The sequence below is a fragment of the Varanus komodoensis genome, unplaced genomic scaffold (assembly GCF_004798865.1).
Source record: "Varanus komodoensis strain SLA01 unplaced genomic scaffold, ASM479886v1 scaffold64, whole genome shotgun sequence".
NCBI lineage: Eukaryota > Metazoa > Chordata > Lepidosauria > Squamata > Varanidae > Varanus > Varanus komodoensis.
The window spans coordinates 3,311,669-3,338,339 of NW_025336273.1; the positions used below are offsets into that span (position 1 = coordinate 3,311,669).

The 26,671-nt window shown below is 60.5% G+C and overlaps 2 protein-coding genes across 4 annotated transcripts in view; one reads left to right on the forward strand and one right to left on the reverse strand.

The window, feature by feature from the left end:
* Window positions 1-7,749: 7,749 nt before the first annotated feature.
* On the forward strand, window positions 7,750-15,414 carry CHRNA2 (cholinergic receptor nicotinic alpha 2 subunit). Its single transcript, XM_044450363.1, has 4 exons — window positions 7,750-7,863; window positions 8,950-9,059; window positions 12,654-13,743; window positions 15,289-15,414. Exons 2-4 carry the CDS (start codon window positions 9,025-9,027, stop codon window positions 15,412-15,414), a joined length of 1,251 nt encoding a protein of 416 aa, XP_044306298.1. The 5' UTR covers window positions 7,750-7,863; window positions 8,950-9,024.
* Window positions 15,415-19,395: 3,981 nt separating this feature from the next.
* PTK2B (protein tyrosine kinase 2 beta) overlaps window positions 19,396-26,671 on the reverse strand; it is a 41,231-nt gene continuing 33,955 nt past the window's right edge. For 2 of the 3 annotated variants that reach the window (XM_044450356.1, XM_044450353.1), the window contains 5 exons: window positions 25,356-25,383; window positions 25,024-25,070; window positions 22,279-22,425; window positions 21,696-21,776; window positions 19,396-20,860 (listed from right to left, as the gene is read on the reverse strand). In XM_044450356.1, coding sequence (XP_044306291.1) covers window positions 20,645-20,860; window positions 21,696-21,776; window positions 22,279-22,425; window positions 25,024-25,070; window positions 25,356-25,383 — 519 coding nt within the window. In that variant the 3' untranslated portion in view covers window positions 19,396-20,644. Of the gene's footprint in view, window positions 20,861-21,695; window positions 21,777-22,278; window positions 22,426-25,023; window positions 25,080-25,355; window positions 25,384-26,671 lie in introns of all 3 variants that reach the window. The other variant, XM_044450355.1, reaches the window with a different exon arrangement.

Consider the following 26,671-nt stretch of genomic DNA (forward strand, 5'->3'; position numbering starts at 1 on the left):
AGAGGGATTGGCAGCTTCCCTCTGGCTCGAGCTTACCTCTAACGAAGCATACTTCATCCACTTTTACGGGGGGGCAGCTTCCACCCACTCCCTTCCCCTCTCTATTTTCCTCTCCACTGCTTTGCAAAGACAAGAAGGCTGGAGAAGCCTCGGTGTTTGCAGGCAGATCGGGCGGGGGGGGGGATTCCCACCCGTTTGCACGTGGAAATGGAAGGCCAAAGGCAGCGCTTCTCTCCCCCTGCCTGATTTCCTGCACCCCACGTCTGCGTGCGGCTGCACACGCGGAGTGCAGGGGAGCCCCCCCCCCCGCCTGTTCCTCGCAGCGTCTGTGTGCGTGTTGGTGCGCACGGCCGTGTATTCGTGCCTTGAGTGGATTCACACAACACGGTCAGCCACGGCGGCCTGCGAGTCGCCATAACTGACCATGTTGTGTGAACCCAGCCAGAGTGCGCATGTCCGGTTATGCAGACCTGTGTCCAAGTGCCGTGTGTGCATTGTTGCGAGGGGGCCGGTGCAAACCTGCTTCTCCCCCCTACCTGCCACCTGCCGCCAGGAAGGCTCTCACCTTCTCTGGAGCGGCCAGGTGCGTGCCACGTACGGGATGGTTAACCCCGGCCTGGCCTGCCTTCCTGTGGTCTTTTCCAGGGAGCGCCTTGTGGTGCGTGAGCCTTGCCTCCAGGACCCGTCCGAGCGCCATTGACCAGGTACCTTCTCCGCTTCCCATCGGTTGCGTGCAAGAGAGAGCGGTTTGCAAGGTGCCGTCTAGCCCAGGCGTGGCCTCTTGGTGCCAGATGTCGGGGTGACTGACAGCCCTTGGCGAGCGAGACGGAGCGGCCCTGAGAGAAGTGATGTGGCTTGGACCATCGGGAGCCTTTCCTTGACAGGGGCCGTGGCCGGCAGCACCTCCCGCATCGCCCCTCCTCCGGGACTGCCGGGGAAAAGAAGCGCTTGCCCAGCTTCTCCTCCCAGGGTGGGAATTTCGTGGGAAGGTGCAAGCAACGACCTCTTGGAAGATGCATCGGTTCACCGCCGCTCGGCCCGCGCTTAAGATCACCGTGTGCTATTTCGTTGCCGCGTTGTCAGGTAAGGGAGAACCCCTTTTCTCCCCTGCCTTGTCCTTTAATCGATCCAAGCACCTTTCAATGCAAACGAATGTACCAAGCGATCCGTGTGTTTCAGCAAGAAAATGCCCAAACTACAGTAGATGGAAAAAGGTTTCACCCGTCCCGTTAAATGTCAGTTAGCCAGAGAGGGGGGAGGCAGAGAAAGAGGTGCTTTTCCACGAAAGGAAAGCCATTCCAAAACAGGATGTGTGTCAAAGGAAATAGAATTTACAAGCGTAAAGGACTTTAGGTGCAACTTGGTTTATTGACGACAGTTATCGGCTCCGTTTCTTTGGATGGGTGACCGCGCAGGGGACCTGCTCAGTCACTAGCATAGAAAAAGAGAAACATAGGAACTGAGCAAGCCAGGAGGATCCTCCTGGGCCATCTAGTCTGACCCCCGGCACCAGCCGGCTCCGCTCACGACATGCCCACCATGTGCATGTCCAGCCTGTCCTTGAACACCCGCACCAATGGGGCCTCAGCCACCTCCCGGGGAAGCCCATTCCACACCCTCGGGGTCCTGACTGTCAGGAAGTGCTTCCTGGCATCCAAATTGAAGCTTAATTCCCTGAGCTTTGCATTACCATGATAAATAATTATTCAAATAATATTTTGAATGTGAGGTTTGTGTCTGGCACAAGATGAGGCAGCCTCTGGGACTCAAAAACTGTACTTAGAAACACAGAAACAGAGCGAGTCAGAAGGGGCCTCCCGGGCCATCTAGTCTGACCCCCGGCTCCAGCCGGCTCCGCTCACGACATGCCCACCATGTGCATGTCCAGCCTATCCTTGAACATCCTCACCGATGGGGCCTCAAAGACCTCCCAGGGAAGCCCACTGCACACTCTCGGGGTCCTAACGGTCAGGAAGTGGTTCCTGGCAGCCAAAGTGAACCTTGGCTCCCTGAGCTTGGCTCCGTTTGAGCGCGTCCTGCCTTCCTCTGCAGGGGAGAACAGGTCTGTGCCCACCTCCGTGTGACACCCCCTCACACATCTGTATGTCGCCAACAGATCCCCTCTGAGTCTCCTCTTCTCCAGGCTGGAGAGACCCAGCTCCCTCCGTCTCGCCTCTTACGGCTTTCCCTGCCCAGCAGCTGCGTGATGAACTGCTGCTCTTTTGTGTAGGGTGCCAATATGGGGTGGTTTACGGGGTGAAATATGGATTCACAAGGGCAACACCCTGGGACACGTTTACTGACAAATTGTGCCTGCCACAAAGTCACTCGTCTGAGCGAAGGACTTCAGGGGAGCCCTGCTGGAATGGGCCAGGCCTGTGCAGTGCGCACCGGACCTTGCCCAGTGGCCACGTGCAGGATGAGTGCCGCGGCGCTTGTGGTTCTCCTGCAGCGGGGCTTGCGGGTGCAGCCCCTCGCTTTTGCAGGCCCGCCTCCCGTGAAAGCTCCCCAGGAGCAAATTCCACAGACCAGCGGTGCCTAGAAGTCCTTCCCTCTGTCAGCTGCCTCCTGAGACCCCAAGTTCTAGCACCCCACGGGACTCACCCCCAAAGCCCCCCAGTTCCTCCCTGGCTGGTTCTTGGGTCACCTCCACAAGCTGCCTGGGTTTTGCAAATCTCGCCATTTCTCCTGCAGAAGGCTCCCGCTTGCTTCAGCCGCCCAGCCCTTGCAAAGCTAATTTGGTCGCGAAGTCGTGCAAGGCCGTGCGTGGACGTTCTTTCTCTGCATCGGTGCCGTCACGTCGGATGAAGGAGAGCCTTCGTGCATAGAGCACACAAGCGGTTCCTCTCCTGCAAGAATGACTGACAGCGGGATGCGCAGCCCCGTTTCTCTGGCGCATGTACCTCGACTGACCCGTCTCTCGCTGTGCTCCCAGAAGAGCCAGCAGAGCCCCGGAGGCCTCGGCTGGGAATGTGTTTACCCCTCTGGGCGGGACCCTTCCGTTCGCAGAGGCTTCTTCTGTGACATGAGCAGGGTACTCAGCGCTCCGAGGACAGGCATGTTCCTAGTCCATAGCTTTTGGTTTGGGGAAGGAAGCAGTTTGACAGGAGGGCTGCCCCATTTGGAAAGGCTTCAGAAGAATCCACTTTCCCCCGTCTTTCCTCCTGGTTCAGTTCATCATTTTCTTGATGGCTCCTTAACCCGGAGATGCCAGGAGCTGTTAGCAGAGGAATGTTGGAAAAGTTTATGATGCCTCTTCCGTCTTTGTGACTCCGTTCTGAAGCTCCTGTGTGACTGTTATGAATATCTCCGGCATTAATTAGAAACAGTCGCTTTCTACAGTCCCAAAGGAAGAGCTTATTGCAGAAGCCGCTTGGTTTTGATTTTTAGAAGTGTGGCAGGTGAAGGGGGAAACAAGCTCGGAAAGGTACGCACCTCCGCTGGCCTGGGATGTCGTGGCCACACAGCAGGGCTGCAGGGGGTCTTGCGCCTGGAGCACTGCCCTGCGCCCCCCGTGGGGCTGCCCCCCAGGCTGCGGTGAGTGCAGGAGGCGGCCGCTCGGCTGTGGTTGGGAGTGGCTTCTCCTCAGCTCCTCTGCTGCAGGAACAGCCTTGGGCTCCGACGTGCTGCCGGGCCAGGATTAAGGCTTCAGGGCTAGTGGGGTCCTTTCAGTCCAACGCATCTGGAGGGCGTGAGGCCGGGAGGACAGGTGCAGGAATTCCAGGTGGGCGATGACGCGGTAATATGCAGCCTGCAGTTCGAGGCCACTGACCGGTTTCCCCCGGACCTCTTAGTGAGCCCTGCCTTTCGCAGCTTGCCTGGTCACCAGCGGCGACCAGAGATTCCATGCAGGTGAACGAAGAGACTGGCAGAGGAGGGAGGGGAGACGTCTGCTCCCCCTCCGCCAGGTGCCGAGTTTCCAAGCCATCTCTCCCCGCACAAGGAGCTAGAAAACGCAGCAGGTTCCATGCCCCACTTGGCCAAAATCGGGTCGATTGGCTTGTTGAGTAGCCCAGCAGTGGTGACCCCGTGCCTGGAGCACTGCTGTGCGCCCCCAGTGGGACTGCCCCCCAGGCTGCCGCTCGCTGTGGTCAGGGGCAGCCTCTCTGCAGCTGCGGGAACAGCCCTGGCCAGCTTGGGACCCCTCGTCCTTCCAAGCTGCCCCATCAGCAGGGCCATGGTGGGGGGGGGGGAAGCTTCTCCCAGGCCTGCAGCCCTGTTGGAGCCCACCAGAAGGGCCTTCAGCACGGTGGCCCCACTTCTCTGGGGTTCCCTGCCTTGGAGGCCGGGCAGGCGCCTGCACAGGGCGGCTTGGGGTGCCTGCCAAAGGCCGTCTCATTCCGGGAAGCTTTTCTTGCTGACCAGCCACCGTCTGCGTATTTTTTGCTTTAAATGCCTTTCATGTACATCCTCCTGTGTCCGCAGGGGGGAAGGTTCCAAGCCCCCCCCACTGGATGCCTAAAACTGGCCTGTCGTGATACCTGAGCCCAGGTCCGTGACTTACCTGCGGCTTGCATGCACTTCTCTTCTTTCTGTCCTGAAAGGTGGGGGGCAAAGCACTGCTGGCGAGAGCGTCCTGAGCCATCCGCAGGGCTCCTGCTGCGCCCCGCACTTTGAGGGGACGCCTTGCAGACCTTCGCAATATCACACAGGGCACTGTGGCTTGCAGGAAACCCTCCATTCTGCACCCAGTGAAACCGTGGACTCGGCGGCTGCACGAGGCGGTGATGGCCCCGGCTTGGCCTGGTTGACCACAGGCAGGGACGAGGGGGAATCCATGGCTACTGGCCACGTCCGCGAAGTATTAGCCCCCTGACTGGGCCCCCATGGAATCGGCGCCTCTGGACACTGGGAAATGCCCCACGAGTTTGCACAGGGGTGCCCACCCAAGGGGCCCCGCGTCACCTCCAAGAAGGACAGCAGTTCCGTTTCGAACTGCCCCCAGCATGGCGTTGGCCTGTTCCGCGGACGCCAGTTGCCGGGCCAGCATCTCCGGTCGGCGGGCAGCTCCCCGTTTGAGCAAAACTGCCTCGGTAGCCAGGCGCAACCGGGACCCTCAAGCCGGCAGCGCGAAGGGTCCGAAGCCAGACCCCGCCGCGACCCGTGGGCGCGGCCAGAAGGCGAGGGCAGTGGCCACGCCAGCGGGATGAGTGCCGCCCCAGCCGGGGCTCTCGCCCGACACCACCCTTGCCGTTCCCAACGGGAGCCGCTCGCGGAGCCGGGTGAGCCCCGTCTGCTCGCACTCCGACCTGCTCGCCAAACAGCCCAAGGAGCAGAGCTGGGAGCTGGCCCAGCCACAGCCCCTCGCGCCGATCCATCACCGGCTGGAGGCAGCTGGAGGCAAAGGCATCAGGCCCCGGATTGATGTCGCTTGGCCTTTTATTAACGCAGATGCCTTTTCTGCCCTGGGTTGGAGCGGCCATAAACAGTGTGGGGGAAGGAAGGGGAGGGCCCCCGACCAGGTTCCATTAAGGCATTGACTCATCACCGCTGTTGCAAATTTGTTTGTTCGAACCTTACATTTAATTCTCGGGGTGATGATGATTTCCATGTACGGCACCATGGGGGTCTGTGGTGTTTTACTGAGGAATACTTGTGAGCCGCCCCGAGGCTTTGTTGCGATGGGGGCGGCATAGACATGTTTTAAATAAATAAATAAATAAATGCTAGTCCCAGACAGGTCCCTGCCTCGGGGAGCATTCAGAGAGAAGGAGCCAGCAGGCAGCAGGCAGAAAACTGAGGGGGGGGGGGGGGGGGGGGGGGGAGGGAGACTTGGGGTGATAAAAGTGCCAGAGGCAGCCAGAGGGGGGAGAGGTTCAGGGCAGGAAGGAAGGAAGTGGTACATAGAAACATAGAAACAGAGCGAGTTGGAAGGGGCCTCCCGGGCCATCTAGTCTGACCCCCGGCTCCAGCCGGCTCTGCTCACAACATGCCTACCATGTGCACGTCCAGCCTGTCCTTGAACACCCGCACCGATGGGGCCTCCACCACCCTCCACCAGCCCATTCCTCACCCTGGGGGTCCTAACCGTCAGGAAGTGCTTCCTGGCGCCCAAATTGAACCCTGGTTCCCTGAGCTTGGCTTTGATCTCCTAAATGCGACCGTGCTGATCCAGCCCTTGCTCCAGTTGAGGAGGACGAACTGGAAGGCCAAGGAGATGCAAACTGTGAGGCCCCCACATTCCTGGCTAAAGGAAAGCAGAGGACACAGTACCCAGTGCGATATGGGGCTAGGGAATTGGGCAGGACCCGAGGGCTAGCAGGTCCTAGTCCCCGCTCAGCCAGGGAGCTCCCTGGGCGATTTGGGGCCAGTCCCTTCCTCTCAGCCTCACCTACCTCACAGGGTTGTTGTTGCTGTGAGGATGAAATGGAGCCTGCCTGGATTCCTCGCATGAGGGAAAAAACCCAAGCTGCAGCGTAACAACAACTGCAACAGCAAAAGCTACCTGGGCACTTCCAGGTGTTGGGCTTCCACATGGAGCCGGCACATGGCGGGCATGTCGTGAGCGGAGCCAGCTGGAGCCGGGGGTCAGACTAGATGGCCCGGGAGACCCCTTCCGACTCGCTCTGTTTCTACGTTTCTGTGTGATCCAAATGACCCACAGCCAACCACCCTCCACTTCTCAGCTGACTCTGCGGTCAGTGACTGCCGCACTTGTGCTGCTTCTGAATTCCTACAGAGTGTCAGGATCCGACCGACTTCTCCTTTGCTTCATGGCCGCCAGCGTCCTCAGAGCCTGATTTGCATGGATGGTTATCTTGTTCAGCCTGGAATTCACGCACCCACACCGAGCAGTGACGAAAAAGAGGCCGTTTGGCAAGATTTCAGAATCTTGACCCATTCAAATGTTCAAGGATAATGACCACAAATTATTACCCTGCCTGACGAATTGTAAGGCAACAGCAAGTCAGGTCTCCAGTTGCTCAATTCATTCCATTTACACTTCTAAATCAGTGGCATCGAACGGCATCTATTTATAGTTCAGACACACACGCATTCCGACAGGCTTCAAAATGGGAACGTTTCCTCCTCAAATTTTCTGAGCTGTCGTCGGTGGGTTTGTCGTGGCGTGCATGCTGCGGTCCCTCGCGGGCGGGACTCGTGGCAGCGTGTTCTTCCGGGCTGCATTCAAGCTAGGAAAGTCTTCTCACTCCAGTTCTCGGTAGCTCACAAGGAAAGGGCCGTCAGCAGGAGACCCCGTTTTTGCCTGCGGTCCTCTTCAGTTGAGGGGCACGTCTCCGCGCTGCCCTGATATGGCAGACTACAACTCCCATCATCCCCAGGCGGTGTGGCCAATGATTGGAGCTGCAGCTGGGGGGAACCGCACTGGGGCCACCTTGATTTGGGACTTCTCTAAACGAGGCTCTCCACGGGCTGCAGAACGGAGATCTGAGCAAGCGCATTTGCTGTCTTGGTTTTCCATGGCACGGCCGCGAGGCGGCGGTGTGGCGTGGCAGAAAAATGCAACCACACGCGGCAAAGCGGCCTTTCCTTTTGCTTTGACAATAAACTGTTGCATTGCCCTGCCTTAAAAAGAAGCGTTCAGAAGGTGCTGTTTAGACTCAGAAGCCAAACTGGAGGGTCGTAATGTCCCCTGCAGAGCCTGTAAAGAGCCACGCATCCGGAACGATGAGCGGGCAGGAGATGCCCCGTGTGGAAAAGCGAATGCGCAGTGGCTGTTAGACTCACTTACCTGCTCCTTGCCTTTCAGCATCTGCTCAAGGCCAGACACACACCCAGGCCGAGGAGCGACTCTTCAAGTACCTCTTCAGTGCGTACAACAAGTGGGCCCGGCCGGTCCCCAACACCTCCGATGTCGTTATCGTCAGGTTCGGGCTGTCCATTGCTCAGCTGATTGACGTGGTACGTACCCCAACCCACTGGGACTCGCCCTGGGCACCTTTGCAACACTGGCAGCCACCACTTCCCTCTTCCCAACTTCAGGGGATGGGATCCATGGCAGGGAGAGGAAAGAGTCACCATTCAGAGCGACGGTAGGAAAACCCTCCCTCTGAACTGGCTTTGCGATGCCACGGAATTGCTTACCACCTTTTTCCTAGAAGTCATCGCATGAAAACACGCAAACCCAGCAAGCCACGATGGGTGGCTGCCCGCAGGAGAAGCAAGGTGGATATTCCCCTCTTGTGGTTAGGAAAATCCCCGTGGATGAACGTGGTGGCCGTTCTCCTTCCTCTGGCTCAAGGGTTGGGTCGAGCTTAGCCTGGGGCTTCCGTGCAGCCGTGATGTCTTATCCTCCTCTTTGCAGGGCTGAATGTGATACTGGGAAGGGACTGTATGCTTGTCTCCCCCTTTCCACCCACCCCCTTCTGCTTCTTTCTCACGCATTCCCTCCCCTCCAAGGACGAGAAGAACCAGATGATGACCACGAATGTCTGGCTGAAGCAGGTAATCGGGCCGGGAGAAGCCGAGCAGAGTTGCATGGCACTGGGAGGAACCCGGGTCGGCCTTCCCCAGCCTGGCGTCCTCAGCTGTGCTGGGCTGCATTTCCCACTTCCTATTTTCCGAGCCACTTCCTATTTTCCAGAGAGAGGATTTAGCACTGCTTTCCCCGCTGCGTGTTATTCCTGTCTGCATGCCCTTCCCGTGCAGCTCTTTGTGGAACGAAGAACAGAGGGCGAAGGGTTGATTTCTGCCCTGCCGCTTACATGGTCCTCCTGCTTTTTGGCTCTCTGAGCTGCGGGTGTCCAGAGCAACCAGAACTGGTCCCATGCCTGCCATTGTCCCTTAGAAGGTGGAGTAGGGCAGCTAAAACATTCGGGTTCCATTCCCCCTTTTAAAAGCCTGTGTTCCCTGGAGGACTGAGCCTTGTGCTGGAGTGAATGCACCCAGAAGGGGCCGGCGAGCATCTCTCAACGGTGCAACCCCGTTCATATTTAGAGAGAAAAGTGGCATAGAAAATAACGGATGGAATTCTTTCCTGCCCCTCAGGAATGGAATGACTACAAGCTGCAGTGGAACCCGGCGGACTTTGACGACGTCACTTCCATCCGCGTCCCCTCCGAGATGATCTGGATCCCGGATATCGTGCTGTACAACAAGTAGGTGCCGGCTGGGGACGCGTGGCCTGGTGCAAGGCGCACGGGGAGCGGGGCGACCGCGTTGCGCTGATTTGGTTGCAAAGACACCCCTGGAAGAACACAGCACGGGAAGGGTTAATGCATGGGGGGCACCGGAGAACCCCCTTCCCCGTTGTCAGAGCAGAGACTTCTCCGGCCTTCCCCAGCCAGGTGCCTTCAGAGTTGAACAGCTTCTTCCGTCGTGGCTGGGCCTCCTGGGCAGGCTGGCATTGCGGGAATCCTTTCCTACCGTGCTCCCATCATCCCCAGAATCTTCCCAAGGTGTGCACAGGACTCTGCCACACTGCCGGTCCTCGAGCGGCCGGATGGCCTCCTCTGTGTGCGAGAGGGAGGAACCGGCAAGGGTGGGGAAACCCCGAGGTTTGTGGAAGAGCTTCAGCTGCAGGGTGGGAGCCAAGGGGGACCCCAAGAAACAGGCCCTGGGCGATGGATGTGGCAGGCTGCTGAGATGGAGGAAAGGGGGCTGGTGGGCATCCCGGAAAGGAGGGGCCCGGATCCCAAAGAGCGGCTCTCTGTCCAGCGAGCGTTTTGGGCCTGCCCTGCTGGTTCAGGCGCTGTAACTCAGTGTTCCAAGGAGACCTGCGCCCCTCGCCCCATTTACTCCCGAGGAAGCTCCCCTGAACAGCACGGGTGACGAGGAATGCCTGCGGCTGCTCGTTAGCATGTGGGAGGCCCTGGACAACGGGCAAAGCGTCCTGTGGCCTCCGTGGCCGGCTTTTTGTGGGCATAGGGGCCCCAGGCAGCATGAGGCTGTAGGCATTGGCTGGGACTGGGGAGGCCCGTGTCCTGGTCCCCATTTGAACACGGGGCTCCCTGGGTGGGACCAGGTGACTCACAGACCCTGGTAACTGGATTCTTGTCCCAAGGACACATTTATTTAATTTCTGCACTGCACAACCACCGAAGAGAGGAAAAGGAGGTCAGGATAGAGGAGGAGGAGGAGGAGGAGGGTGGCCCCTGGTAGAAGCAGGACGTTAAGCTGTTGGGATACTTGGTCCGCCCTTGCGGGCCTGATTTTATGCATGGCGGGTCTCCTACGCCTTGAAATGGCCTTGAGCAAAGCTCCGGGCCCTTTGGGTTCCAAATATACCTTCTCCTTCAGGGATAAACTTTTAGGTGCATTCTGGAGGGGGAGCCTTGGAAGCACGCCCGGGTGGCAGCCGCTGGGCAGCCACGGTGTCGTGTGACCATGTGCCACACCGTGACTGCAGAGGAAACGGGCAATGCGCTTGCAGGGAGGCATGCTGGGGAACTGCCACCTTCCCTCCTCAACTCTGGCTTTGAAGAAAGACGTGCAGCCCCTGAGCAACGCACGAGTGCCGGTGCATCGAATTCCGTGCAAAGCTGCACCCGGCCCAGGCAGGCAGGCAGGCAGGGGCTGGCTCGCTTTCTGGCGGTCTGCTGCCATCCAGGGATGCTTTTCGGTTGTGCATCGAGGGCTCCATTCCTGGCCCGGTGCTGTGATCACAGGCGAATTTTATCCGTGTGCGTTTGTGTGCGAGGGATGTGTAAGGCATCTGGCAGAGGGGCGAAAGTCCAAAGGGTTCTCTCGGCTCCGCTCCATGGATTCTGATCTGTGTGCTGGGACCAACACAATACGATACCAGTTGAGCCCAAACGTTGTCTTCTGTTTTCAAAACAGGACATGAACTGCATAATTGTTTTTCTTTCAAGCTGGTGAAATTTGCACAAAACTTGGGTTTCCGCTCCACCATTTGTGCACATTTCAACAAATTCTGGAGCAAAGGGACAACTTTTGCAAGAATCTGAAATTAAGCTTGCGGCAATCCCTGGTGGAGCGTGCACAGATGAGAGGAGCTGGCCTCCGTACTTCTCATGTGAAATGCCGTAATAAGAGAAATGTTCTAGTAAAATAAAAATAAAATAAAAAGAGCAACAGGAATCGCAACACGTTGACCCTAATTTGTGCAAACCTCACGTGAGATTCACAATTCCTTGGTCCAGATTTGCACAAAAATGTCGAGTAATTTCAAAGAAGCCGAACCTCCCCCTCTGCCACTGGCGGGTCGGAAATTGCTGAGAAACCGTTGAGCACAAGCTGAAGCAGTGTGTTAGTTGCCTCACATCACACACGTCTGTGTGTGCACCACACAGTGGCACCGGGCAGGCCCAAGGGCCGCAAGACGGCCAGTCCGGGGAAGAGGGTGTGTTGTGCAGAAGAGCACGCCGGCAGGCGGAAAGCAGCGATGGCCGGCGCACGGGGCGTAGAGCAATCTCAGTGAACGGTCGGCCTGGTAAGCGTGGGAAGGGCAAAGATTCGCGCAAGCACCTCCCAAAAGAGTGCGGTCGTGTCGCTGGGCCCCCCAGCAACCCCCCCAGTTGCGTGAGAAATCTGCTGCGCAGCATCTTCCTGGTCAGATGCCCCTTCCTGTTGCCCCTTGATGGATCTTTTTTTAGTTGAATGCCAAATTCTTTTCAGTTCCTCCTCTTTGTGTTCCCCTGCAGAGGCGCTGGAAAGGCGACCGCTCACGCCCAGCGCCGGCCCTTTCCAACCCGGTGCTTTCTCGCTGTCTTGGACAGCAACTCCCATAATCCAGCAGTGGGGGGTCATGGGAGTTGTAGTCGAACACATCCGAAGGGCACCAGGTTGGGGAAGCCTGTTCTACACCAGGGTCTAGCTCAGTGGGGGAGGCCACCAGTTCACTCCACAGCATCTCCAGTCGGAGTCCTTGGAGAGCCACAGCCAGGCAATACGGCATTATAAATGGACCGGTTGCCTGGCTCGGGATCGCCAGAATGGGCCCTGCAAGCTGCTGCAGGTCGCCTCTTCCCGACCCGATGTGGATGCACCACATCTTAACTTGTTCCTGGAGTCTGTGTCTCTCTTAGTTCTTCATTTTAGCTCTTCTTCAAGCTGGCGTGGCGTGGCGCGGCGGTCAGAGTGTGGACTGGGGCCCGGGGGATCCAGGTTCCACTCCCCACTTGGCTGCAAAGCTCCTGCGGTGACTTGGTGACCCAGGCGCTGACTGTCCACCCAACCACAGGGTTGCTGTTGTGAGGATAAGATTGAGAGGAGGAGGAGGAGGAGGAGGAGGAGGCGGCTGTGAACCACCTGGAGTTCTTTCAAGGAAGAACGGTGGAAATGAGCCCTTTCGGGAAATCCTAGAACCATGTCAAAAGGGAGCCCTGGTCAGCCGGACCCCACCCTCCCGACCCACTGAGCCCGGAGTGTGGTGTTGGCCGGGTGTGAGGACTTCCGATCCAGTCCAAGGTGCAGAACAGTGCCTGGGCGCTTCCCCGGAGATGACGTGGTTGCGAGCAGATCCGCCTTAGACACTCAAATCTCACTTGCCCAGATGGGGGACCCCAATTTCGCCATCCTGCAAGGGGCGAGGGGTGGCCCAGCGAAGTTTCCGTCACAATGAATCCGATGGTCCCCGATTCATTGCTGGGCACTTTGATGGGTACCCCACTCTGGACGGGCTCGGCTGCCACGGACCACCGGCGAGCCCTCCTGGGACAGCCGTGTCAGCCTTCCGCTCGCCGCCGGCGCGCTCCCTCGTGCCCTTGACCCCGGCCCGCTCTCCATTTCAGTGCCGACGGGGAGTTTGCCGTGACGCACATGACAAAGGCCCACCTCTTCTCCAACGGCAGCGTGAAGTGGGTGCCCCCCGCCATCTACAAGAGCTCCTGCAGCATCGACGTGACCTTCTTTCCCTTCGACCAGCAGAACTGCAAGATGAAGTTCGGCTCCTGGACCTACGACAAGGCCAAGATCGACCTGGAGAGCATGGACCACCACGTGGACCTGAAGGACTACTGGGAGAGCGGGGAGTGGGCCATCGTCAAGGCCGTGGGCACCTACAACACCAAGAAGTACGACTGCTGCACCGAGATCTACCCGGACATCACGTACAGCTTCGTGATCCGCCGCCTGCCGCTCTTCTACACCATCAACCTCATCATCCCCTGCCTCCTCATCTCCTGCCTGACGGTCTTGGTCTTCTACCTGCCCTCCGACTGCGGGGAGAAGATCACCCTCTGCATCTCCGTCCTCCTGTCGCTCACGGTCTTCCTGCTGCTCATCACCGAGATCATCCCCTCCACCTCCCTGGTGATCCCGCTGATTGGGGAGTATCTGCTCTTCACCATGATCTTCGTCACCCTCTCCATCGTCATCACCGTCTTCGTCCTCAACGTCCACCACCGCTCGCCCAGCACCCACAAGATGCCGCGCTGGGTGCGCACGGTCTTCCTGGACTTCATTCCCCGCTGGCTGTTCATGAAGCGCCCCCCGGTGCTCACCGCGGGGCTGAGGGTGGCCAGCGAGGACGTCATCGGGCAGTACGACATGCCCCCGGAGACCCTCAGCACCTCGAGGTGCTGGCTGGAGACGGACGTGGACGAGCCGTGGGACGAGGGAGGCCTGAGCCACGAGGAGAGGATGCCTGCCGGCCGCTTGCCCCTCCAGGCCTCCAGCCACCACCCCTGCCTCCAGTACCGCTACACCTGTGCCCGCCACCTGGGGAGGGGCTTTGTGGAGCTGGTCCAGCATCCAGCCGGCAAGCCGGAGAGTCTGCCGCCCTCCGAGCAGGGGCTGAGGCTCTCCCCGAGCCTCCTGAAGGCCCTGGAGGGGGTGCACTACGTAGCCAAGCACCTGCGGGCCGAGGACGCCGATTTCTCGGTGAGTCCGTGCTCGGAAAACCCCAGCCTGGATGAGAAACCCCGCCCAGCCCACCCGCCGTGTTCCCTCCAGCAGTGGCTGGCTGGATCGGGCTGGTGCCCTGGACACAGGATCTCGGCCCTGCCCCATCTCTGGTCCTGCGCCCCAGCATGTGGTTCTGGGGGACCCCACGGCTGCTGGCAGGATTCCATGCAGTCACGCCGCTGCCAAGAGACCCCGTCCTGTGGGACGGGTTCCCACCCTCTTTCCGCCCCTCCTGGTTTTTCATGGAATGTACTCTTCCTTTATTTTTTAAGAATTCCGAGCTGAAAACATTTTAACAGGCACACTGGAAAGGAGAGTACCGCTTTGCAGTGCCGTCTTCATTAGGGTTCTGCAGAGTGATTCTGTCTCTGCCTTTTGGAAAATGCATGTCTCGTGATTGGACACACCTGTCTTGGCAGCCATTTTGTGAGAGCGCCCCCGAGACTTTCTCAAAGTTGCGAAAGTCTCAAAGGTTGGCAGTCCTCCTGCTGTGAGGAAGAGGTTGAGGGAAGGCCGAGGAGGCAGAGCAACCGTATCTGAGCTGCTCCAGGGCGCCGTCTGGTGGCCAGAACCAGAACAATCCGCATGCTATGTGCGGGAGCAGTCCAGGTCCCACTGGAGCTCCCGGCCTCCTGAGCAGCGCAGCGCGGAGTCCGGAGGAGGCGCTATGCAAGAGCAGGCTCTTCCCTCCAGCACCAGCCCCAGCAGCAAGGGTCCTCCTCGTGGCCGTCGTGCCTGCTTCTTGCCAGACCCTTGCTGGGGGGACCTGCCTTGCTGTCTCATCGAAGCGGCGCAGGTCCTCCTGCTCGCTGTGGGTCAGCTCCAGCATCTCGCCCGATCCTTGATGCGTCTGGCTCCTGCCATGCCATGCCCTGCCCTGCCGTGCCGTGCCTGGATGCACCCTTGCTCCGTGCCTTGCTGTATCCTGCCATGCCTCGCTTCACCTAGCCTTGGCCAGCTTTGCTAGCTTGCCACCTAGCCTTGATTGCCACACCTTCACTGCTCCTGGCCCCCGTCCCCATCATCTGTACCCTGCTCTGTCTGTCTTCCTGGTTCTTGACCTTTGGCTTGCTCCGGACTGCACCCTTGTCCTGTCCCGAGATGCCCTCCTCTTGGCTTGGGCCTTGGCTGCACCGTTTCTGCACTTACTGATGGACCGGGCCCTGCCTCAAGTCCTGTTGCCCCATCCGGCTGCCCCTGGCTGGGCTCCTGCCTCCCATGTCCTGCACCCTGACAGCGTGTTACCAAAACGTCCCCTTGCCAGGCCTGGGCGCCTCGTCAGCAGTTTGGTGACGGAAATTTCCAAGGAGTTTTCGAACGCTGCCCCATAAAGCATGTTCGTGAGGCTCCCAGCTGGCTGGGGCTGGCTGGATTGGCACCTTTTCCATTCTGCTGCAATTTTACGTTGGATTTGTAATCTCAATATTTTGGTTTTTAGGGGGCTTCCCCACCCCAGTTCTGAACAGCGCAAGGAAGGCTGGTGGCCATTTGCCTGGCTCACGCTTTCTCCCTTGTTTGCAGGTGAAAGAGGACTGGAAGTACGTTGCCATGGTGATTGACCGCATCTTTCTCTGGATGTTTGTCATCGTCTGCTTGCTGGGGACAATCGGACTCTTCCTCCCGCCGTTCCTGGCTGGCATGATCTAGCTGGGGCGCCTGTGGAAGGGACTGCCTTCCTCAAGGACATCGGCACCAGCCCAGGACCCTGACAAAATTGCCATACAAACACTCGCTCACCGACTGAACAGCTCCCCTCAAAGGGTTGGGATTCGGAAGCAGGACAGTCCGAGATCAGGAGCTTCTGCTGCCCAAGTCACCTTGCTCTCGGGTCCTTCTGCGGTCAGCTGAAGGAGTTTTTATAAACAAGGAACTCTGCTGGTATTCAGATCGGCCCAGGCTAGAGGCGGGCTGCGGCAGTCAGCGGGGCCGGGTGGCCTGAGGACCTTTTGCAGAGTGGCCCTGGCTCTGGAGGGCCGAGAAGGTTCTGGGAAGCTGGTGGCGGCCACACCGAGCGGACGGTGTGTGATGAGCGAGGCTCTGCAAACGGCGAGGGCGCCAGGAGCGTGCCTGGTGGGAGAGGAAAGGCCTGCAAGTCGGAGATGCTGCGCAGACGGCAGCGGCACCTCCTCCCTGCCACCCGAGGCCTGCCCCAGTGAGACGGGCTGCCCCCTCCCCGTGGGTTGCTGGAGTGTGATGGGACACCGGAGCCGCCGTCCCGACGGGCAGCCGTGTCGGGCAGGAGGGGGTTGCGAGAAAGGCTCAGAGGGCTTGCTTTGCCGGGGGGCTCTGTTCTCTGAGGAGGCCGGATCCAGCCCATAGAGAAATTCTCCCAGAAATTCAACCCATCCCCTCGTGAACTCGAAACAGACCTTCGCTATGCCTGGACTGGTGCAAATTCTTGGACAGAACGTGCATGGGATGGACTCGACGGGACATGGGCCTTCCTCCTCACGATGCACTGGCCTCGGGGCAGACGCCTCTCTCGGGGGAAGGGGCAAAGTGCCCCATCGGAAGCCAGCTGGGAGTGGGCTCTTTCCACAGAAGGCCAAGGCAGCATCCCCAGTGGCCCCTGTGATCTGGCCTTCTCAGTTCCCTGTGAGCTTTTTCCTGCAACCCACGTGGAAGCAAGGTGCATGAAACGCGGCGGAGATTTCCACGTGCCAAAACTTACCCCATCTCCTGCAACCAAAGCAAACCTGTGTGCGTGCAGAAGGCGATGCAGCTCGGACATTTGGGAAACTCCCCGGATGCTCGTGATGTTTCGGATCGGGAGAAACATTCTGCTTGAGGAGAGGGGAACCGCGGCCAGCGCAATTCTCGGGGGCGGAGTGGGGGCCGCCGAGCCCCCTTTGTGCCTCGTGAGCATGACGGCTCTCCCCTTGCAAGCGGCCCCGCCGAGGGTTTGTTGAACCCAGAGCGAGGCGCGCTCAGCAGGGGTTTCTCGAGCCCCCTTCAGGTGGCACCTACCTGAAGCACAGGTGGGTTTCTCTAGGTGTAGATCTGTGACATGCAAATGTGGGAGTGCGACACAACGGGCGCACCCCTGAGCTTCCTGCTAAGGCACGGGCCCTTGTGAGCGCATGCAGGCTACCCCCCCCGCCCCAGCCCCCGCTTTGCGCCAGGAATTCTCGCATGCAGCTGCTGCAGCCCGAGGCTGCCCGAGGCCTGTGCCTTCTACTCGGGAGCCGGGAGCCCTGTTCTCGTGATGGGGTGCAGGGGATACTCTGTATACTCAGAGGCACTCTGCTCTTCAGCATCCGTGAGATGCAGCCGTTGGAGTCTTCACCTGCAACGAGGGGCTCAGCTTTCAGAGCTTCGCGTAACCGTCATGGATGTGCGCCAGTTTCTGGGTGCCTCATGCCGGATCCGAAAGCGCAGGGCACGTCTATTCTGAGCCGAAGGAGCGCGTTTAAGGGTGCCATAAAGAGGGGCCAGCCTTCGAGGCCCCTCGGTGCCCCCAGAGCCTTTGGACAAGTGGCGGGAAAGGTGCCGTCAGAATTCACCTGCGTGCAACACGCGGGCTCTGAGAAAAGGTTCGGGGGCCGGCTGCTCTCGTGTTCTGCTGGCTGGCAGCTCCCATGGGGGCAAGCGATCTGGGACCGTCCGGGCCCCACGGCCCGCACACACCCAGAGAAATCCCTTGTCTTTTTTCCACACAAGGGCGAGGTACGCAGGAGGAAGGAAGCGGCCACAACGCAACTGCGACCTGCGCTCGCTGCAACTCCGGAACACCCTCAGGGGACACAGCACAGCCTTCCCCAAGCTGGCGCCCCCGGCTGTGCCAACTGGGGCGCCCCCCAGCCCAGCCGAGGGACACTGGGAGAGCAGCCGTGCGTTGCCACCCGCGGCACGTGCACCCAGCCCATCCGGGGGTCCTTTCCGCCAGAACACCCCAGACGTCCCGAGACCGGTTCTGTTGTGGCACTTTCGTGCGCGCGGCCTGATCCGGCAGGGCTTCCCTGAGGCTCCTCTGGCTTTCCCCTGCTGTGTGTGCACTCGACTTGTCCCGCTGTTCTGGGGCCCGAGGAGTGGGGCGCTGGGCCACACCATGGGCGGGGGGAACCTGTCAGGGCTCTATGGAAACTCAGAGATCCTTCGGTTGCCTTCCTGCACCCCCCCGCCGCCCCCATGGCTTCTCTTGTTCTCAGATGTGCAAATAGCGCCCCCCCCCCGAAAAATAAAGCGTGGGGCCTCTGAACCCTGCCTTGCGCCTTGGTCCTGTCACTGGCTGGAATGTGTCTGTGCAGAAGCAACCCGGATTATCTCAATGGCCTTACTTGCACTGACCAAATCGCACTGACTTACAGAATCACAGGCTCGAGGGATGGCAGAGTGGGAAGGGGCCGTGAAGGCCATCTAGCCCATCCCGCCGCTGGTGCAGGACCCCAAGTCACCCCACCCCACTCGGAGGGCTGCCTGGTTTCTTGGAGGGCATAAACCCCCGGGGAGCCCCACATGGGCGGGGCTGCCGGCCCCTGCTGGCTTCGGGGCGACGGAACGGAATGGGGGTGCTGCTCCCCCCGAACTCGCCCCATGGAGACGGGGGGGCAGGAAGAGGCGCCGTTCTCCTCGCCGGGAGTGTTGGGGGGGGCGGGAGGAGCCGCCCCCCTTGAGAAAGCGCCTCGGCTCTCCCACGCCCCCCCACCCGCGGCCGCGCCCCGCCGGGGGGAGCGCCGTTCTCCCCGGCGGGGGGCTTCCCGCGGCCCTTTGCCCCCCCGCCCCCCCCCCCCCCCCGCGGGGCTCGCTGCGCAGCGCCCGACCCGGCAGGGCCCCCCCGCCACGCCGCGCCGCGCCCCGCCTGGATGCCGGCAGCGGCGCGCGCTGGCGGAGGCTCGGCTGCGCGCGATCCTCCTGCGTGGGCGCGGCGCGGCGCCTTTCCCGAGGACCGGCCGAAGCGCCCCGGGGCTTGTCGCGCAGGGGGCAGGCCGCCCCCGCGCACCCCAAGGCCGCGAAAGGCGTCCCGGGCGGGGGGGCGCGGGGCGGGCGAGGCGCCGCTCCCGCCTGGGCGCCCCCCCATGAAGCGAGGGGGGCTGCGGGCGCGGGCCGAAGCGCACGGTTGGCCCCCCTTGCCTGGCTGGAAAAGGGGCCGGGCGCCAGTGGCGGGGGAACATGGGCTGGGGCGGAGGGAGCTGCGGAGAGGATGCCGGCCCGACGGGCTCGGGGAGGGGTCGCGAGGGGCGCAGGGCAGCCTCTCCAGCCCCTCCCTCCAATGGCTTTCCGAAAGCAGGGACCCCCCCGCCACATCAGAGGTGGGGAGACCCCGCTCACCTGCCGCTTCCCGCCTGGGCTTCCAGCCACCTGGTAGCTACCTATATTCTAGGGCACGCCCCCTGCTTTCAGCCCCTCCCACCACGGAAATGCGGCAATTCCGAAGTTGACCCAGGCCCTTGGGGAGGAGGAGGCTGTGCCCCCCTAAGTGAACCTTGTCGCGGGAACGGCTTCTGAGGGGCTCGGGTGGGTGGGCTCGTTACCCCGTGCCCCTGCGGCCCAGATCCACCTGTGGGCCATCCTGGGCCCTTGCAAGAGCCCCGTCGCTCTGCTGGATCCGGTTCAGGTGAAGCGAGGAAAAGACCCTCCAGCGGGCCAGCTCTTCCACTCGGGGCAAAAACGCAGGACATGGCACGCAAGAACTTTGAACCCCATTTATCTCAGGCAAAATATCAGCATCGTTATGAGTGGCCAAAGCCATAAAAGTGACAGTACAATTTTCCAGTCAAAAAACACATTTCAAACAGGAGTATTTCCGATGCGGCCCTTTTAAGCACAGAAATATATAATATGACATGTATTCTATTGTTTCCCCTTACCATGGGGAATGCGACGCGGCCATCGCATTCATTTTTCAGGCACAAAAAAATGAGATTTTGGGGGAGGGTGGAACCCACATTCAGTATAGAGGGATTCACATAGAGGTGAATGGCTTTCCATCCTTCAAAACCTGGTTGTTGGTTTTCAGCAAAATGTTTGTTTCTTTCAGTAGCGAACCTGAGTTCTGAGGCTGTGAGGCACAGCTAATTTCAAACCCAACCAAGAAAACCACAGTGTACAGTTAATTTCTAATTCTGCCTGTGTGTTTGCCTGGGGGGATGGGGCGCCCTCCCCTCGCCCCAGGCATGTCTACCTGAAATGTAAATAAAGCCCCCCAAGCTGGCAGAGGCATGACGGCACGGGGGAGCCCGTGACAGATCTGGGGGTGAAGCAGCTCCCCCGAGTCTCTCCTCCCGCGACCGTGGGCCAGAGCGGCCCCCCCGCAGCGGGAGCGACTCCCTTTGGATGCGCTTCCTGCGCTTCCGGGGCAGTTCAAGGCTCGTCCCAAATTCAGAGGAAGTTGGGCAGCAGAGAAGAAAGGATTTGGGGTGCGGGTGCAACACACACGGTTCGGACGTGGCGTTAAATAAATGCTTCTATACAATGTACAAAGACGCAAACAGTCTCTTCTGAAGAACCCGTATTCCCCTGGGAATTTCTTCCGTCAAGGTGACGCAGAGCGACCTGGCGAGCATCTTCTCCCGGAACCGGGCGCTCGGGCCCTTGGAGCGCGAGGGGCTCTCGGACCCACCATCCTCTGCCTTATCCTGAGAACGGGGGTGGGGGGGTCTACGAGCCCCCTCGCCTCCGAACCCCTCCGACTTCCCACCGGCCTCGGGAGGTGCCCTCCGAGGAAGCATCTCGCAGGCCGGCAGCCGTTTCCTCCGACGGGCGCCCGGTGCAGGTTCGGGAGCCCCGCTCGGTCGAGGCCGCCCGTCGTCGGGCTTCCCTGCCCAGGCCCGGCCTCGTTCCGCAGCCGCCTCCGTTGTTCTCAGAAGACACACACGACAGATGCGAAGACGGGGGCGTTGGGTGGCGGGGTGGGCAGGACGCGGGGCGCGGGCCGGCGTCACTCGAAGGAGACCCTCGCCAGCTTGGCGCGCACCTTGGCCTGGTCGACGGCGTCCAGCAGGTTCTTGGCGTCCACGGCCAGCGAGTGCGAGGCCGCCAGCATCTGCCGCTTGCACTCCTCGCTCAGCGACGTGGCCACGTTCTGCTGCGCCAGGCGCATCTTGTTGATCAGCTCGGCCAGGTCCTTGTTCAGGAGCCTCTGCGTCCCCTCGATCTGCCAAAGGGACACACGGACGGGGAGCGGGTTAGCGTGGGGAAAGCGTGGGGCAGGTCCTCTCCAGCCGAGGCGGATGGCTCTGCTGCAGGGAGAGACTTGCCATCGTTCTCTGGGATTAGAAGTTCACGCAGCTCACCCGGGAACGGGCTCAAGCGAAGGCTCCTCTCCCCTCCCCTCCCGAGGCCTCTCCCAGCCCCGCTGCCTCCCCAGGTGGGCCACTCCTGCCCGGGAGAGGTTGCCCGACTGGCCAGCAAGAGACCTGGCTCCCTCTGGCCGCTCCGCTGGGCGTCTTCCGGGAAGGAACTTTTTCGCGCTCCCCAACCCACGAGTGGAGACAACGCTTCCTGGGGCAGCTCCGCCAAGGGCCAGACGCGTGTGCTTTGCCAGCCCGCCTCCTCCCCCCCATGGGGAAGGGTGTGGGGCTGGCAAGGGTTTAGCCGCACGCACGCTGGCCTTCTCCAGGGCGGGCAGCCCGCTGGTGGAGGCGCTGCTGGGGCCACGCGTGCCGCGAGCGGGCAGGTGTGATTCTGGGCCGTGGCCTGTGCCCCGGACAGCGGGCTAGACCTGCCCCGGCCGGGGCCAGACACCCCATCCTGAGCGGAGGGCGAGGATGGGGCTGGGCGTCTGCCCCCATGCTGGGGCACCCCCGCCGGGAGCCCTCTGCACGGATCAGCATCCACAGGCACCCAAAAGGGGGGGGGCTGAGAGGAATGCGCCACCTCGGCCTTCCCGGTGGGTCGTGCCACGGAGCCACTCCAGCAGCGCGGAACGGCCAGGCCCTCCGGCGATGTCTCTGTGGGCTCAGGGGGTCCCGCCGCTGAGCGAGACTCACCTCGGTGCGCGAGGATCCCGGAAGAGCCGGAAGGACGTCGTCCACACTCCCAATGAGCTTCCGGAGGGAGAGACCCACGTCCTGCGAGGAGACGGGGCCCCAGGTCAGGTGCCAGCCGCCCCTGCCGGAGCCCCCACCCAGCCCAGCACTCGCCTGGACCAGCCGTCCACCCTAAGCGACACTACCCCCCACAAGGTGTGTGGCCACCCCCCACTCGGGCGGCTCCACAAGCGCTGGCAAGCAGTGGCCCCTGGTCCCGACGACTCCGGCCTGCCCCCGGGACCGGCTGCTGGGGGGCACGGGCAGGAGCATCCAGCGGGGGGGGGGCATTCCGTGGGCAGCCAGCCGACCCCAATGGGATCAGAGTGCTACGAGAGGGGGCTGCGTCGGACCCCGCCGGGCACCTCTCACGTTGGGGGCTTTTGCGGAGGACGTGCTCGCGTCCTCACGCTGAGACTGGCCCGGGCCAGGCAGGCGGCTCGACCCGCCCCCCCCCCCCCCCCCCCCCCCCGGCCCCCCCCCCCCCCCCGGGAGACCTGCTGGCACCGCGGTGCCCCTTCGGAGGCGAGCCATGCCGCGGTACCTTGACGGCCAGGATGTACCGCTCGGGCGGGTGGTTGCTGACTTCGTTCTTGAGCTGCAGGACCGCCTTCACCAGGTCCATGACGTTGCTGTACACCGCGTCGTCCGTCCGGTCCAGGTTGGCCGTGGGGGTGGGCTGAAGCGACATCTGGAAGGGGACACGCCGTGGGCGGAGGGCCGCCGCTGCAGCCCCCCCCGGCACTCTGGGCCTCGAGGGGCTCCGCAGGGCAACCCCGTCCTGCTCCCCCGCTTTCTGTATTTAGCAGCTGATCCGCAGCACGGCACGGCTCCTGAGCAAGCTCGCTCTGACACCTGCAGGCCTTCTGGGGTCCCCTTGGAGCCCCAAGGCCGAGCCCACCCTTCTTTTGCTCAGTGGCCCAGGTTCAGCCTCATTCCTGCCGGCACGTGCCCCTCCGTGCACGATCAGAGCTAGCAGCCCCAGCACGGGCCGCACACGATGGCATGCTGCTTCCTGCAAGGAAATGCCCTGCACTGAGAAAGCTAGCGCCTCAGGGAGAAGGGTTCCTGTCCAGCCTTCACTGGACAGGCCCCTTGCTTGGCCAAAAAGCAGGACTTCATCCTGGGTCCCCCTCTGGGGTCTGAAGCGGTACACTCCAGGCAGAGATGGAGTACCCCAGCTAAAGTGAGCCCGTCACACTGGTCTCGGGACCTGCAGGTTCAAATTCCTTCTTGGCCACAAAGCTCACTTGCGGGTGGGAACAGATCCTCTGCCTCCTGGCTCACCAGCCTGTCGCCTGGATGCATGTGCAGCTTACATGCCAGCCTCACAGCCTGCGAGCGCGACGTGCCGTGGCCAGCTCCCTCCCGTGCCACAGGAAGGCCCCTGGACTGGACCTTTCCTGAGAGGAACCGCCGATGGGGCGGGGAGTGTCGCCTTCCTTCTCTCCGTCTTAATTTCCATCCCTCTCAAGTGCTGAGGACTCCCCCATTCTTAAGACTGGTTTTTAAGACTCTCTTCCCAGCGTTCGTACAAACACTCATGAACGGTTTTGCGCAAATGTCCCGCAAGGGCTGCATTTTCGCATCAGACGCCCACTTTGCAAGGCGCCTCAGGAACACCGACTGCCGGCACATCCCACTGCTGACTGGCATTTCCTCTATTACCGGCCTGCGATGTTTGGGAACCTCGCTCACATGCTTTGGGGAAGTGCCAACGTCGAAAAATAACTGAGTTTCGGTTCACATACTGGTTCCAAAGTGCAACATTAGGCAGATCCTCATTAAAATGCCAGCCTGGCAAATTTCCCCCATCCTGGGCCACAAGTGCTGCCCATCCGGCGTGTGAGCAGGACAAGTCCCTGGCTGTTTTGAGTGGGTGGGTTGTTACCGAAATCTGTTCTGTGTCTGCAGCAGTGACTAAAGCAATTTTTCTTCCTTTCTTTCTTTTTTTTAAAGAGCCAAACTTTCAGCAAACTTGGCTGCGTCACACCCACCACGCAACGGCCCCAGGGCTCTGCTCCTGACAGGCGGGACAAGTCCCTGGTTGGTTTGAGTGGGTGGGTTGTTACCGAAATCTGTTCTGTGTCTGCAGCAGTGACTAAAGCAATTTTTCTTCCCTTCTTTTCTTTAAAGAGCCAAACTTTCAGCAAACTTGGCTGCCTCACACCCACCACGCAACGGCCCCAGGGCTCTGCCCCTGACAGGCAGGCGGCCGGCCGTCTCCTTGAGCACCAGCTGACCTGGACACGGCTGGCGTGCAGCTGGATGGAGGCCAGTGCAAAGGCACCACCTTCTCTGCCAGGCGGCCTGGGGTCTTCCTCGCGGAGCCCCCGAGATGCCGCTGCACCGGGGAGTGGAAGACGCCTGGGCCAGCCCGCCAAAGGGGGGGGCCCACCCCAGGTGCTTTTTTAAGAGAAGGAAGAGGGGGCCCGAGCTCCGCAAAGGCAGGCACAGATGGGTGCAGGACCCCCAATGTGAAGGCAGTTCACCTCCCCCGCTCGCTTCGGCTCCCAGCCTTGCTGGCCCCAGGCTCCTCCTTCACCAGAGGTGGCCCTTCTGCACACCCCAGTTGCTGAGGGGCTGGGCAGAGGAGGCCTTGCACCCATCCTGCCGCAGGGATCCTGTGGGTAGCTCATGGCTGGCTGGCTGGCTGGCTGGCTGGCTGGCTGGCTTGCTTGCTTGCTTGATTTCAAATGTTTTTATACCATCCCATCACAGATGCCTCGGGATGGTTTACTATCACATTGATAAAATAGAATAAAAATCAAAGGGCAAAAATATCACAGCATCCGGTATCCAGTATTTAATTTGTGGTAAACCACAAATTAAAACCATTTAACAATTAAAATATTGGGAGAATAGAAAGGTTTTTGCCTGGCGCTGAAAGGAGAAAAGCGTTGGTGCCAGGCGAACCTCTCTGGGGAGCGTGATCCACAGTTGGGGTGCCACCACAGAGAAGGCCCTCCTCCGGACAGACACCCTCCCGGTCTCTTTCAAGGAGGGCTCCTGGAGGAGGGCCTCCGACTCGGATCTCAGGGTTTGCCACCGTGTGCACGGAGTGCTGGACTGGATGGCCTTGGGTCTGGTCCCGCAGGGCTGTTACGAATGTTGGGATCGCAGGATCACAGAGCGACAGGGCCACCGGGTCAGCCCTCTGAGCACTGCGGGGCCGGTTGCGCAACGGTGCTCCAACGCTTCCTGGCCCACTGCTAGCGTGAACCGGCACGAAGCGTGTACCCATCCCGAGGACAGGTTCGGGGGCAACAGGGGAGCAGCAGCTACATACCTGAGGCCCAAGTCGGGGGGGCTTCTTGGGTGGTCCTGTAAACTCAGCTAAGCCGTCAGTAAAAGGAAAAGGGACATCGTTACCACTCCAGCAACAGTGCAGTAAAATGGGTGGAAATGTTCTTTAAAAACAGCTGGGTAGATTCAACCAGCCAACAGGTGTCAGCCTGTGTCTTTAATGTTGCACCTTGCAAGAACTCGGGCACCACTCGGCCTTCACGGCACGGAAGGAAACGCCAAGTTCTCACGTGCAAAATACGTGCAGTTGTGACAGACGGGAAGGGTGACCGGAGCGTGTGCCCTGCGCACAGATGATCCGGGGGAAATACTTACTGTAACCAGACTCCTTCTCAGGGAGTTTCTGAAAAGAAAAAGGGAAACGCAATGAACCTTGTACTTTGCACACCTCTGGCCTAATCCTGTGCACATTTACGCAGAAGTAAGACCCAGCATAATTCTTGGGCCTGACTCCCTAGTAACTCTGCACAGAATCGCCACCTCAATGCGAGAGGAGCTAGCCGGACTTGCGCAGAAGAGAAGAGGCGGAGGACGCAGCTGGCATGTGTCCTTTATACGAGAGGCAGTGCGTTCGCAAACACAGCGGCCTCCTTTCCCAGAACGTGGGGGCCACAGAAATCATGGGGGCTTGAAGCCTGAGAAAAGGGGCAAAGAAAGCCAAGCGACAGGGCAGGGTGCCAGCACAAGGAGCAGCCGAGGAGAACAGCAGAATCGCACTAGCACCCATCCTCGGGGGTGCGAAGGAAAGAGGGCAGCCAAGAGACGGGCGTGGGGGGTGGCGTGGCTGTGGGAACCACGCGGTCCCGACGATGCCAGTGGGATTGGCGAGGAAGGCTTGTGGAAAGCGAGGGCCTGGGGGCCTCCGCTGGAATTTAGGCTCTGGCCGTCTGCCCCGTCAGCAGTTCATCAAAGGTGCTGAAACGAATGGGAAGGAACAGAGCCAGGTTCTCTGGGGCCGGAAGGACAAACAAGAAGCGTCACGATGTCCTCGATTCCTGAATCCTGACGAGGTGGCAAGCGCCGGGCAGAGCAGTGGATGGCCTTTGCCACGTCGCTGAACAATGAAGTGCCGCGTCCTTCTGCTCTGGCACCCAAGGACAGTGCCCGCCCGCTGCCAGGCTGGGTGCAAGAGGGGTAGATACCGAGTGCCCCGGAAGTGCTTCCCGGTCATGCAAGTGCTGGGATCAGGGGGTTTGCATCCCAGGGGTTGCAAGGCGAGGCAGCGATACTGCAAAGCTCGCCATTCCCTAATTTGGAAAGCAAGCTTGTCTGGCTCGCGCTCGGATGTATTACAAACGGAGTGACATCATCTAGGGACACGGTAAGGCAGGGGTCAGCAAGGCCAGCCGAGGGGGAACCCGCGGAAAGGACACGCTTTCCCAGCTGCCACAGCAGCCCTCGCGAAGCCTGGAGGGAGCCTCCAGATCGAGCCAAGAGGAGCTTCAGGGCTGGGGTGAGACGGGATGGCGGCCACGGTACGCGTCTCCTGATGCAAAGGTGCATCTCCGAGTGAGTTTTTGGGACAATTCCCAGACACAGGTAACACGGCCACCTGCCGCACCATTTTTTCCAGGAGTGGGTCACCTCTCTTGGCGCGTGACACACACCATGATCGGTCAATCAGGGTCGGA

Bases quoted from the DNA above. Each gene is read 5' to 3' on its own strand.
- CHRNA2 (XM_044450363.1), top strand. From the start codon at position 9,025: ATGATCTGGATCCCGGATATCGTGCTGTACAACAA. The intron at 9,060-12,653 runs GTAGGTGCCGGC...TCTCCATTTCAG, and splicing joins GATATCGTGCTGTACAACAA to TGCCGACGGGGAGTTTGCCG. The intron at 13,744-15,288 runs GTGAGTCCGTGC...CCTTGTTTGCAG, and splicing joins CCGAGGACGCCGATTTCTCG to GTGAAAGAGGACTGGAAGTA.